This window comes from Helicoverpa zea, chromosome 31 (assembly GCF_022581195.2).
Source record: "Helicoverpa zea isolate HzStark_Cry1AcR chromosome 31, ilHelZeax1.1, whole genome shotgun sequence".
NCBI lineage: Eukaryota > Metazoa > Arthropoda > Insecta > Lepidoptera > Noctuidae > Helicoverpa > Helicoverpa zea.
The window spans coordinates 16,519,626-16,531,943 of record NC_061482.1 but is presented as its reverse complement, the minus strand read 5'-3'; the positions used below and the strand labels follow the sequence as shown (position 1 = coordinate 16,531,943).

Here is a 12,318-nt window from a genome sequence, read left to right as displayed (position 1 = left end):
AACACGACTTTCTTCTATACATATAATATATAGATTTATTTTCTCTAGCTAGATCTATCTAACATTTTTTTAACAAACAACAATTTTATAGACTATCCGGATAGTACATAAGTAGAGTAATCAGTTAGAAAGTCAGATCTAGTACAATGCGTACCTACTTCTATTCGAACCAAGTTCCAGTTTATTGTCGCATCTCATCTACCCGATACTAGATGGCAGTAAACTAAATAAACATCAAATTATTGAAGCCACATGAGTTTGTGTCAAATTATTGAATTTATAATTTTATACTTATCAAATAGAGTAAGGGTCCGCGCGCAAACCCAGAGGAATATTGTATAATTACTTAGTATTCTAGGCTGGTTACAAAACATGGTAGTATTCGAACGAATAAGAAAGTTGACTTACTGTTGCAACTATTCGATACTAGATGGCGCGGAATAACATCGTGAACAACATTGTGGCCATACACTCCTACACCGAACCCAAGCAATTAGAGCTTTTTTTTTTTTTTTTCCGACGTTAAAAATCATCAAATGACCCCTCCCGCTGTGGGTTAGCAGCGGTGAGGGAGTGTCAGACTCTTACTGACTAAAAACCGTCGTGTTCCGCCATATGCCTTTTATGTACCAGGGCCGCGGTATCTCTTTCGAACAACCCGCAAAGCAAGTAGAGCTCATGAGGATTCCATCATCATCATCATCATCAGCCTGTCCACTGCTGGACATAGACCTCTCCAAGTGCAAGCCACTGAGATCGATTTTCGGCTATGAGGATTTACCCCTATTAAAAAAAATTACAATGGTACTGGCTACAGGCCATTTCAGTGTCACCATCTACTAAAAGCTTTGTGATAGTCCAACATAAAAACTTTATTTTCATAGAAACATAGAAAACTTTTTGGTCATTATTGGATAAAGGAAGAAAAAAAAAGCAAAATAAAATCACATAATCAAAAGTCATTTTTGAACTTAGATCGTGAAAATTACGTCGAGTCATTCGTTTTTCGGACAGTTCAAACTTTAGAATTGATCGAGAAGGTGCTGCATTTTAAGCGTTGAAGTGAAGTAAAAAGATCTATTTTTTAAGCAACTTTATCCAATAATAACGTAAAAAATATGCGTGAATGTATATCTATACACGGAGGCCAGGCGGGCGTACAAATCGGTAACGCCTGCTGGGAATTGTACTGCCTGGAGCATGGCATCCAGCCCGACGGCCAGATGCCCTCGGACAAAACTGTCGGCGGAGGTGACGACTCCTTTAACACATTCTTCAGCGAAACTGGCGCCGGCAAGCACGTGCCCAGAGCGGTATTCATCGACCTCGAGCCCACCGTGGTGGACGAGGTGCGCACGGGGACTTACCGCCAGCTGTTCCACCCCGAGCAGCTGATCACGGGGAAAGAAGACGCTGCCAATAACTACGCCCGAGGGCACTACACTATTGGAAAGGAGATTGTAGACTTAGTGCTTGATAGAGTACGAAAATTAGCCGACCAATGCACAGGTCTTCAGGGATTTCTTATTTTCCACTCTTTTGGAGGCGGCACCGGGTCAGGCTTCGCGTCCTTGCTCATGGAGCGCCTTTCCGTAGACTATGGCAAGAAATCTAAACTAGAATTTGCAATCTACCCCGCTCCACAGATCTCGACAGCTGTCGTAGAACCATACAATTCCATTCTGACGACGCACACTACACTGGAGCACTCTGATGCAGCGTTCATGGTGGATAACGAAGCTATATACGACATTTGCAGAAGGAACCTGGACATTGAAAGACCCACATACACTAATCTTAATCGTCTGATTGGGCAAATTGTGTCATCTATTACCGCCTCCTTGAGATTTGACGGCGCTTTGAACGTCGACTTGACAGAGTTTCAAACAAACTTGGTCCCGTATCCACGTATTCATTTTCCCCTTGTTACGTACGCACCAGTCATTTCTGCTGAAAAAGCTTATCATGAGCAACTGTCTGTGGCAGAGATTACCAACGCCTGCTTCGAGCCCGCCAACCAAATGGTGAAATGCGATCCAAGACACGGCAAGTACATGGCGTGTTGCATGCTGTACCGCGGGGATGTAGTGCCTAAGGATGTCAATGCTGCTATCGGAACCATCAAAACTAAGAGGACCATTCAGTTTGTGGACTGGTGCCCGACTGGTTTCAAGGTGGGGATCAACTATCAGCCACCAACCGTGGTGCCCGGCGGGGACTTGGCCAAGGTGCAGCGGGCTGTTTGTATGTTATCGAACACGACCGCCATCGCAGAGGCGTGGTCGCGACTCAACCACAAGTTTGATCTCATGTATGCTAAGCGAGCGTTCGTCCACTGGTACGTCGGTGAGGGTATGGAAGAGGGAGAGTTCTCAGAGGCTCGCGAGGATCTTGCCGCGCTGGAGAAGGATTACGAGGAGGTCGGCATGGACTCCGGTGAAGGCGAAGGAGAAGGCGGCGAAGAGTATTAATTCTAATTCATTTTTAAATATTTATTTTTAGGTCATTTTCAATTTGTTAGGTTTAACACATAACTAAATAATGTTTGGATCATTTTGGGAAAAATATACAAGTGGTACTGTTCTCTTCGTTTTTTATTTGGTAGGTTGGATGTGTACGTAGCGATGTAATTAATTTGAGAACTCTAATCAAAATGTAAATCTAAGGGTGCGTCCACATCTGGCCAATGTGCCACGAATGTGCAGCTCGCGAGCCGTTTGCGACCTGCCCGCGAGCTGCGCGCGTGCACTTTTGTTCGTGCGCCGCTTCTGCGCCGCCCGCGCGACGTCTGCCATCTTCGATAGTACTGAGCCAATATACGGAACTGTAAGGGTGCGTCCACATCTGGCGAATGCGCAGCACGCGAGCCGATCGCGAGCTGTCCGCGAGCTGCGCGCGTGCAGTCACTGCAATAGTTCGGTGCGCCTCTTTAGCGCAACTCACGCAAGGCTCGTATAGAGCGCGCGAGCGGCGCGCGATCTGCGCGCAATCAGTTCTCGCCCTTACAGTTCCGTATATTGGCTCAGTACTATCGAAGATGGCAGAAGTCGCGCGCCGCCTGCGCGCCGCTCGCGTGCGGCGCTTAGGTCGCGCGCGAGCTGCGCGCGGGCGGCGCAGAAGTGGCGCACGAACAAAAATGCACGCGCGCAGCTCGCGGACAGCTCGCGATCGGCTCGCGTGCTGCGCATTCGCGGCGCATTCGCCAGATGTGGACGCACCCTAAGGGCGAGAACTGATTGCGCGCAGACCGCGCGCCGCTCGCGCGCTCTATACGAGCCTTGCGTGAGTTGCGCTAAAGAGGCGCACCGAACTATTGCAGTGACTGCACGCGCGCAGCTCGCGGACAGCTCGCGATCGGCTCGCGTGCTGCGCATTCGCCAGATGTGGACGCACCCTTATGCACGCGATTTACGCGCGTATTTTGTATTCGCGCGATGCTTGTGGACGCGATGTATTCGTGCCTAGTATCTCAATAGCGCGCGAATGAATTCGCGCGTAACGTTTCGCGACGAATTCGCTTCTTCTGGACAAGGTCTTAATAACAATTCAGTGGTAATCTAATTTGTTAATTCTTACTATAATTTCCTACTATCGTACTTCCTACTAATATTATAGAAGCTCTGCCTCTGCGTCGCCATGACGTCTTGATGAGGCAGAGCTCTAATGTGAAAGTTCGTAAGAATGTATGGTTTGTCATTCTTTCTCAAAAAAAAGGCTAGACCGATTTGGTTGAAACTAATTCACTGGGCGACGGTTTGGCAACGTCGCCAAATTGGAAGCGTGGCCACGAGCTACACTACCCTACGTGGCTTCTGGCTACTCTGGCAGCTTGGCGACGTTGCCACGATTGCCACACAAATGTACACGGTAACGTGCACCTACCTCACTCAGTCGCCAGTGTGGTCGCCAGTCAGCGTGCGATTTCTTCAGAGACGACGTAAACATTTGACTGTCGAGGCGCCATGGCCACTCGACTTGGCGACTTTTGGATGCCAAAAGTAGCCAGACCTGAGCCGCTGGCGACGTTGCCATGGCGTCCTAGTGAGGCAGAGCTCTTCGTCCCCATCATGCACGGCACGGCGCCGTCACCGTACAACGTCACGACGCCGTCGCCGGGCCACAGCACGGCGCCGCGCCGCAGCACGGTGCGGGCAACGGTGCGCCATCCATTATCCATTCAGTCGATATTTCGCTATTGGCGTGCTTGCCGGTGACGACGCCGTGCCGTGCATGATGGGGACGCGGCCATGCTACTTTTTATCAATACATCACGCAGGCGAAACTGCGTTCGGAATCTTGTATTAAATGTAGTCCAAGCGATTAGATAGCAAGTAATTAAATTATAATTAAATATTAAGAATAATAATTTATTTGCACGACTCGCCATCCTAAAATCATAGACCAAAAAACCAAGCAGTGCAGAAGTGCCAATAGGTAAAATGCAGTAGACATATTGTCGTAAAAACTACACATAGTCATAATAAAAAATACGCATATTTTACGTAAGATTAGATTATACTATTCTTTATTGTACACCAAGAAAATTAGCAACTCTGGAAATCACAATACACAAAGAAGAGTACAATTGGCGGTCTTATCGCTATTTCTTCCAGACAACCTTTGGATGTAGTCTATCTGTAGAATGCATTTAGAATGGGCAGTATAGGGTGTACATACATCTAGAATTCTAGAATATACTTTATAATTGATAAATATACGATATACCAAAGATGTAAAAAATGCAAGTCAATAAACGAATTACGTAAATAAAAAAGTTTTTTATTTACAACTTTTCAGTGATACAAAAAACTGCTGTGTAATTTAAAATTAAAATAAAATAGAAAAGTAGTCAAAATAGCCCTTAAAAGTATTTAATATAGTAGTAGTGGTCATAAATATAGTGTACAAATGTTTGTGGCGTCATTGTAGAAGGATAACTGATAAAAATCTACATCACACGGAGGCGGTCAGCTGTCAACCGCTCAATTCAAATTAATTGGATTTTTACGGGAAGTATCTTTCTATTACATTTGTGTCACACTTTACTGCATCAGTTCCACAACTGCAGATTGTATTATTTACATTACATATCGGATTTACGTCAAAAACAAAGTCAACCTTGTAACCTACCCTAACATTGCAATAAAAATAAAAAGCGAGTAAAAACCAAAGATAACTTTCTCCTGATTGCTTAAACAAGTAAATCAATATATTATCGGATAAATTACATGTTCCTTTAACGGTTAATTTTGTTAAATTACACATTTAATAAGCATCACGTTTACAGAATAAATATATCTTTTCATATCTCTTCATTTCAATTTCGTGCATAATTCTTTATCAATCTTATGCTGTTCTTTGCTGTGTAATCTTAAAGCTACGGAATTGCATACTTGAAACTATCAGTCATCTAGTGAACTTAACCTGCTATTCTTTTCTGTCTTTCTCATCTTGGTTACTTCACGCTTTCAGTAAATACCTGACACCATGTCCATTAAGACACGAAAGGCTACTGTCAAAGACATGGAGGTAAAACTGAAGGACACCCTGGAAGAGCTGAAAACATCTAAGGAGCTCTGTGGTCAACTGTTGAGGGAACGTGATGAGAGCGAGGAAGAAATACAGAACATAATTAATAAAAACTCAGGATTAAAGTCTCAACTTGCCGAGTTACACATTCAATATATGGATGTGCTGGATCAGCGGGATAGGTTACAGGTTTTTGTAGGTTCTTTTAGTGAATGTAGTGATGCTCATGAGAGGGCTCTGAGTCGCATTACTGAACTGGAGACCAGCTTAAATGATGCTCACAAGTCGTTGACATGCTTCAAGCAAATTCAAGAACAACAAGAAAGTGACGACACTCATCGCCTTTTTAATGAGCTTGTTGCATCAAATTCACTAAATATGAGTCACAAAAAAATTAAAAAATACATTAGAATAAACAAATTGATTCAAAAAATTAAGAGAGTGTGTCATAAACAGAAATCGACTTACAAATTAAATAATTTACTTAAAAGTAAGGTTAATTTAAAACAACAGTTAAATTTGTGCACTAATCAACTTTTACAAAGTAGGCTAATGTATGACCAAGATACACAGGTTCTGCAACAGGAGATGCTTGATGATTATTTTGACATATATTTTTTATTTTTTTTCATTTAATTTTATATTGACATTTTTAAACGCATGCAATCTGTAGACGAATGTATTAATACTATCATGATTATTGCCTAAATGTATGTTGATTACCTACTTAAACTGTTTGCATGCCTATTAAAGGTAGAAAATATAAGGAGCACTAAATCACTATGTAGAACAACTGTATCATGTACCTATTTTCTATGCAAATAAAGATCTATTCTATTCTATTCTATTCTATTCTATTCTATTGATCTGCAGCGTGAGTTAACAAAAATTACACACAATTATGAGGCAGCCAAATATCAAATTAAGGCACATATTCTGGCTACCGATGAGCTGCTCCAGTTGGGTAGTGAAAATATGGACCGTCTTGATTCTCTTAAAAACAAATATAACAACTGTACTTGTTCTCAACCAACAGTACAAGCTGACCTACAGTTAACAACGCCTAGTACTATGCAGTCAGCTGTGAACAATGACACAATACCACCTCGTGTCGCTGTTCAGTGCAATATTCCACCATCAAGCATTTCACATAAACATAGTTCAGGAAATCAAAACTCATCACAAATATTTTCTGATAGATTTGGTCTAGGTTTTGGTAAATTAGTCTCTCAATACTGTAAAAGTAATATAATAAACAATTGTTCACCCGGTGCCAGCTACAATGAGATTATAGAAAGAATTAAATTGACTAATCTTAATACCACTTCATCTGCCATTATGCTATTTGGAGATAGTCTAGCAGTTAGTAAACAAAATATAATAGATTGTGTTGAATTAATGATAAAATTAAATAATGAAACAAATTGCAAGTTTATCATCTGTGCCTTACCATATTCAAAAAATTTTACTGAAGAACAAAATCAGTACATATTTAATTTAAATCTATTAATGTACAATACAACTAGGCATTACAATAATAGAATAATGTACTTTGATACAAATAAATTTATAAATAATTTTGTAATGACAAATGATACAATGTATCTAAGTTTTTATTATAAAAGACAAATTGCTATATTGATAGCAAATAATATACAAATTGACCCGGGTTCTACTACGGTAACCTCTTCTTTTAATAATATTAGTAGTTCTACTAATACAACTATTGATACACCTGATAGTTTAAACTACATGGTGCGACAAAGGGTGGGCCACATCAACTGAATGTTGTACATCAAAACATTCAGGGCCTTTCCGGCAAGGATTTAGAATTAAGTTTATTTATTGAGCATTATATGGTACAAGTAATGTGCATAACTGAGCACTGGCACAGAAATTCTGAAATAATATTCCTTAATAATTGTAATTACACAGTACAAAGTGCGTTTGTTAGAAAGGAAGCCATCCATGGTGGCTCTCTTATAATTGTGTCTAATAATATAAAGTGTAAAGAACGTTTGGATATAGTTAAATTATCAGTGGAGCGCAACATAGAACTGTCATGTGTTGAACTGGAGCGGTTTGTTATAATTTGTGTGTACAGGCCTCCTTCTGGGGATTTTAACATCTTTGAATCGGTAATGGAAAATTCCCTTTCTAAACTAAATTCAAGTAGTAAAACACTTTTAGTCTGCGGTGATTTCAATGTTAATATTTTAGAATCATCTCCCTTAACTATAAGGTTGCTTAACTTATTTAAATCTTTCAACTTGTTTAATTTATTTCTAGAACCAACAAGAATTACGGCAACCTCGTCAACCTGTTTAGATAATATATTTAGTAATTGTACCGCCACGGAGACTCTGATTACCAATGGCCTTCCTTCCGATCACCGTGGTCAACTGGCACGGTTTCCTGATAGACAGCATAAAATCAAACGGGAAATAACATGTCGCCCCTTAACAACCAGTCGTTTTAATACTTTCAAAAATAATATAATTGCAAAACTAGGCTATGAGATATTAGATAATGACAATCCCCATTTAATGTACGGAGCTCTGTTCGATATCATTAAATATGAATTTAATTCTAGTTTTAAAACCAAAACTTTCGTAATAAAAGAAACGGCTAATTTCAATGAGTGGGCTACCCCCGGCATTTACAAGAGTAGAGCTAAGTTGTATGAGCTGTATGAAATGAAAAATTATAAATTTGATGAAAATTTTATTACATTTGTTAGAAATTATTCCAAATTGTTTAAAAAAGTCTGTTATGCGGCAAAATCGATGTATTTTAGTAATAAAATCAAGAACACTAATAGTGTAATTAAAGCTACGTGGAATATTATTAATAGTGAGACTGGAAAAAATAAACAGCGTGATACTCGATACAAAATCGTTGATGAGGATCAAGTTTATGAGAAAGATTCGGATGTAGCTAGAGAATTTAATACCTTCTTTTCTAATATTGCAATAAAGACCACTAGCGACTTAGACTCCTCTACCACCAACGCCGAAAAATTTTTACGAAGTAGCGTTAGCCAATGTGAAGCCACATTTACTTTTAGTTATATTACACCTCATGATATAGTTAGAACCTTCAAGTCATTAAATTCAAAAAAGACAGGTGACTTGTGGGGTATCTCTGTAAAAGTTATAGACTGTATTATTGTCGATATTGCACCCTATTTGGCTAGTATATTTAATGAGTGTATTGAGTCAGGTACCTTTCCGGAACTTATGAAATACAGTAAGGTTATACCACTCTTTAAATCAGGGAGCAAGAATGACCTAGGCAACTTTAGGCCGATTTCAATTTTACCCGCGTTAAGCAAAATTTATGAAAAAATCATTTTAAATCAGCTACTGCGCCATTTCAATTTACATAATATTTTACATGCGGAACAATATGGTTTCACTAAGGGTCGCTCAACAACGGATGCCGGAGTTGCTCTACTGAAGCACATTTATACCGCGTGGGAGAAGTCGCAGAATGCAATTGGGGTGTTTTGTGATCTTTCTAAGGCGTTTGACTGCGTCCAACATGAAACGCTTACTCAGAAGCTTAAGTACTATGGCATTAGAGATAGCGCACTTAGTGTTATTAGCTCATATTTAAGCGGCAGAATGCAATGTGTTGACGTTAATGGTGTCAAATCTTCCAATCTACCCGTTTGTTTGGGCGTACCGCAAGGCTCGATTCTAGGGCCATTTTTATTTCTTGTGTACATTAATGACTTGCCATATTATTTAAAATCATTGTGTGATGTAGTATTGTTTGCTGATGACACGTCTCTAATTTTTAAAGTTGATAGGAATAGAGTAGATTTTGATGACGTGAATTCGTGTCTGTCGTTAGTAACGCACTGGTTCACAGCCAATAATTTGGTTTTGAATGCGAAGAAAACCAAATGTATAAAATTTGCTTTGCCAAACGTGAAAAATCTCGGCCCCAGTGTAGTTTTAAACAACGAGGAAATTGAAACGGTCCAAGCTACCACTTTTCTAGGAATAACTGTAGACTCCAAAATTCAATGGGGTGAGCATATAACTGGCCTCACGAATAGACTAAGCTCTGCTGCGTACTGTTAGGACGCGGCTGGTGTCAGTCTTTTTAAAAAAAACCCACTAATACTGCTAACACTACTTTAATCAAAGAACTTGAACTTTACAAGGATTAGAGCAAAGGATTGTCTTAAACTCGTCAGGATAAGATATTGACAAAGTGACGGCACCGGTAGACTGAAGCCGCCACGCGGTTGCAACTATTTTTATAGTAATCAAAAATGCATGCATTTGCAATAACCGCGAACTAATTACGAATATAACATTTCCCCCCTTAAAACGAAGCAATATCCTTAAGGATATGCGAAGTCACTCTGATGGGAGGTTAAGACAAAACTTTTTACAAAAGGATCTTAATGACTATGAATGATTTCTGTCTAACTAATTCTAAGAGTGTAATATAAAAGAAAAATAATATGTCAAAGTTATAACAATAATTGGCAATAGTAAAACACATTTATATTAAGAACAATAAAATTAAGTATAGTTAAAAACAAAGACAAAAAGGTTAAGAGTTACATAAGAATAGAAGGTCAAAATAAAGATTTACAATTAAGAATAATTAAGATTACGTTTGGACAAATTATCTGGTATAGATTGAGTAGAACCGTTGCTTTCTGAAATTTCTGTCAATTCAATAGAGTTATGACATTTGGTTTCACTTTCCAGCACCCTTTGGGTATTGCATTGATTAAAAATTTGGATACAACAGGAATTTTGGCGATTGTTTGATCTTGATAAACATTTTACATAGATTTTATACAAGATAAATAAGAATATAAGAATAATACAAGCAATAGTAAGGGATGAATAATAGCCGCTATACTTGACAAAGTGAGATTCGTTATTTATTTTGTTAAGTTCATTTTCCAAATTATCTAATTGACTGTAGGAGTATTTCAATGAATCGAGATTAATGTTGCTTAAAGATAAAGGAGATAACAGAGGTATTGACTTATTGAAAATATCCTTTTTACAACACTCATCTTGGGTGATATCAAAATCGACTTTTAGTTGAGCGGTAATTACAAAGTTTGTTGATACAGACGGTTCTAGTCTAATTGTCTTAGAAAATGCTACACAATCATCCGTAAGTTTTAGGATACCCGTTCCGATAATCGGGTAGTCTTTCATGTCACTCTTATCGCACTGCACTGTTAACTTATTTAACTTAGATTGCACATAGATCCACTTGTTATTGTTTAACGTTTGCCACATGTCTACGTCTCCGTATATAAATTTAGAATTGCACTCACTAGGCAACGACAGGTTCACTTCAGTCAGGAGTTTGGTTTCACAACACGGATTTGTAATACTAGAATAAACACTTACGAGTGGACAAATCATATGTTCATTGTTTACATTTGAGCATTGTTGCAAATTATTAAATAAGCTGTAATGTAATCTATCATCTGTTAAGGCGATGTATGATTTTGAAGGAGTTATTAAGGCGAAGGTATTAGGGTTAGTATTATCGTGTGGGGTTGGTAGTGGAATGATTTTATAGACTTCGTATTTGATAGGGTATATGAGAGGTATTTGTAATATGAAAAATATTCTGTTGTTATAATAGTAAGAAATTAGTTTAGATACATCTATAATAGTGTGTATATTATCAAGCGTTAACGGTACAGGAAAATCCAGTTTATTATTAATAGAACTACTTCTTAGGCTTAGCTCGTGGAATAGTTTACTAGGCGATAATATGGAGGGATGTAAGATGTTAGCTTTAGAAAATAAAATAGCATTAACAATAGTGTCTAGGAAGTTAGATATAGTGAGTAAGGAACCTTCTATAATATTCACAAGATTATTAAGTTTGGTTAATAGTAAGACCTTATCATTATTTGTAGTTACCAAGGAAAGTACCTGATTAAGCTTGTTTATTTGAGAGTTTAATTTAACCTCATTTTGATTCAATTTGGTAATTGTAGAATTAAATGAATTGATTGATGACTTAACTATGTGGATATTATCTTTCATGAGACGAAATATCTCGTTATCATTTTTCTCACATGCGTCAATCGCAGCGTCATAATTGCGCGCATCTTCCGCATCTAATGTTCCAAAGAAAAACTTTAATATTTCTCCTCCAAATTCTAAAGCTCTTTTAAACCGGTTTGCAGCATCTTTAGAGATTATATGAGATAGCGAGTGTGCTTTTACATAATTGGTTTCTAAAAGAACTTCGATAGAATTAAAAATATCTTTACAATTGGAATATTCTCCAGGTTCTATTTTACTACATAGTAATGATGACTTCACAATAAGCTTGTCAATTTCGTTAAGATGTGGCTCAATAGAGTTAACGTCGACGTGCGTGACTATTTTCCAAAAATCGTTGTAGAAGAATATGTTGGTTGTTGGGTCAAAGTACAAGCCAGGACTGTGTATGACTGGTAAAATCTCCGACTCAGTAGAGCCGTGCTGACATAAAAGTCTGAAAAGAAAAGATAAAAGAAAATCAAGGATGTGCAGGTTTGAGTAAGTTTGTGTGATATTTTACGTGTTTACGGTTAATTAATAAAGTGACGTTATGTTTTCCAATAATTTTAACGATTTTGAAAGGACCTTTCCAAATTGGGGATAAGGCTTTTCGAAGCCTGTGGTGATGTTTAAGATACACCATGTCACCAACCTTATATTTAGGACTACACCTTAAAGCGGAGGCGTCATAATTTTGTTTTGATGCTTCCTTAGCTTTGCTAATGAACTCTAAAGCTTT

General features: G+C 38.5%; 2 protein-coding genes across 2 annotated transcripts; one reads left to right on the top strand and one right to left on the bottom strand.

The window, feature by feature from the left end:
- Positions 1–1,115: 1,115 nt before the first annotated feature.
- LOC124645435 (tubulin alpha-1 chain-like) lies at positions 1,116–2,471 on the top strand. Its single transcript, XM_047185235.1, has one exon. The coding sequence runs from the start codon at positions 1,119–1,121 to the stop codon at positions 2,469–2,471; it is 1,353 nt and encodes a 450-aa protein (XP_047041191.1). The 5' UTR covers positions 1,116–1,118.
- Positions 2,472–9,660: 7,189 nt separating this feature from the next.
- Positions 9,661–12,083, bottom strand: LOC124645373 (the record flags this gene model as incomplete). The annotated part of the gene is made up of 1 exon (XM_047185176.1): positions 9,661–12,083. A coding segment is annotated over one exon (1,938 nt), but the record flags the coding sequence as incomplete, so codon positions are not given.
- Between the last annotated feature and the right edge of the window lie 235 nt (positions 12,084–12,318).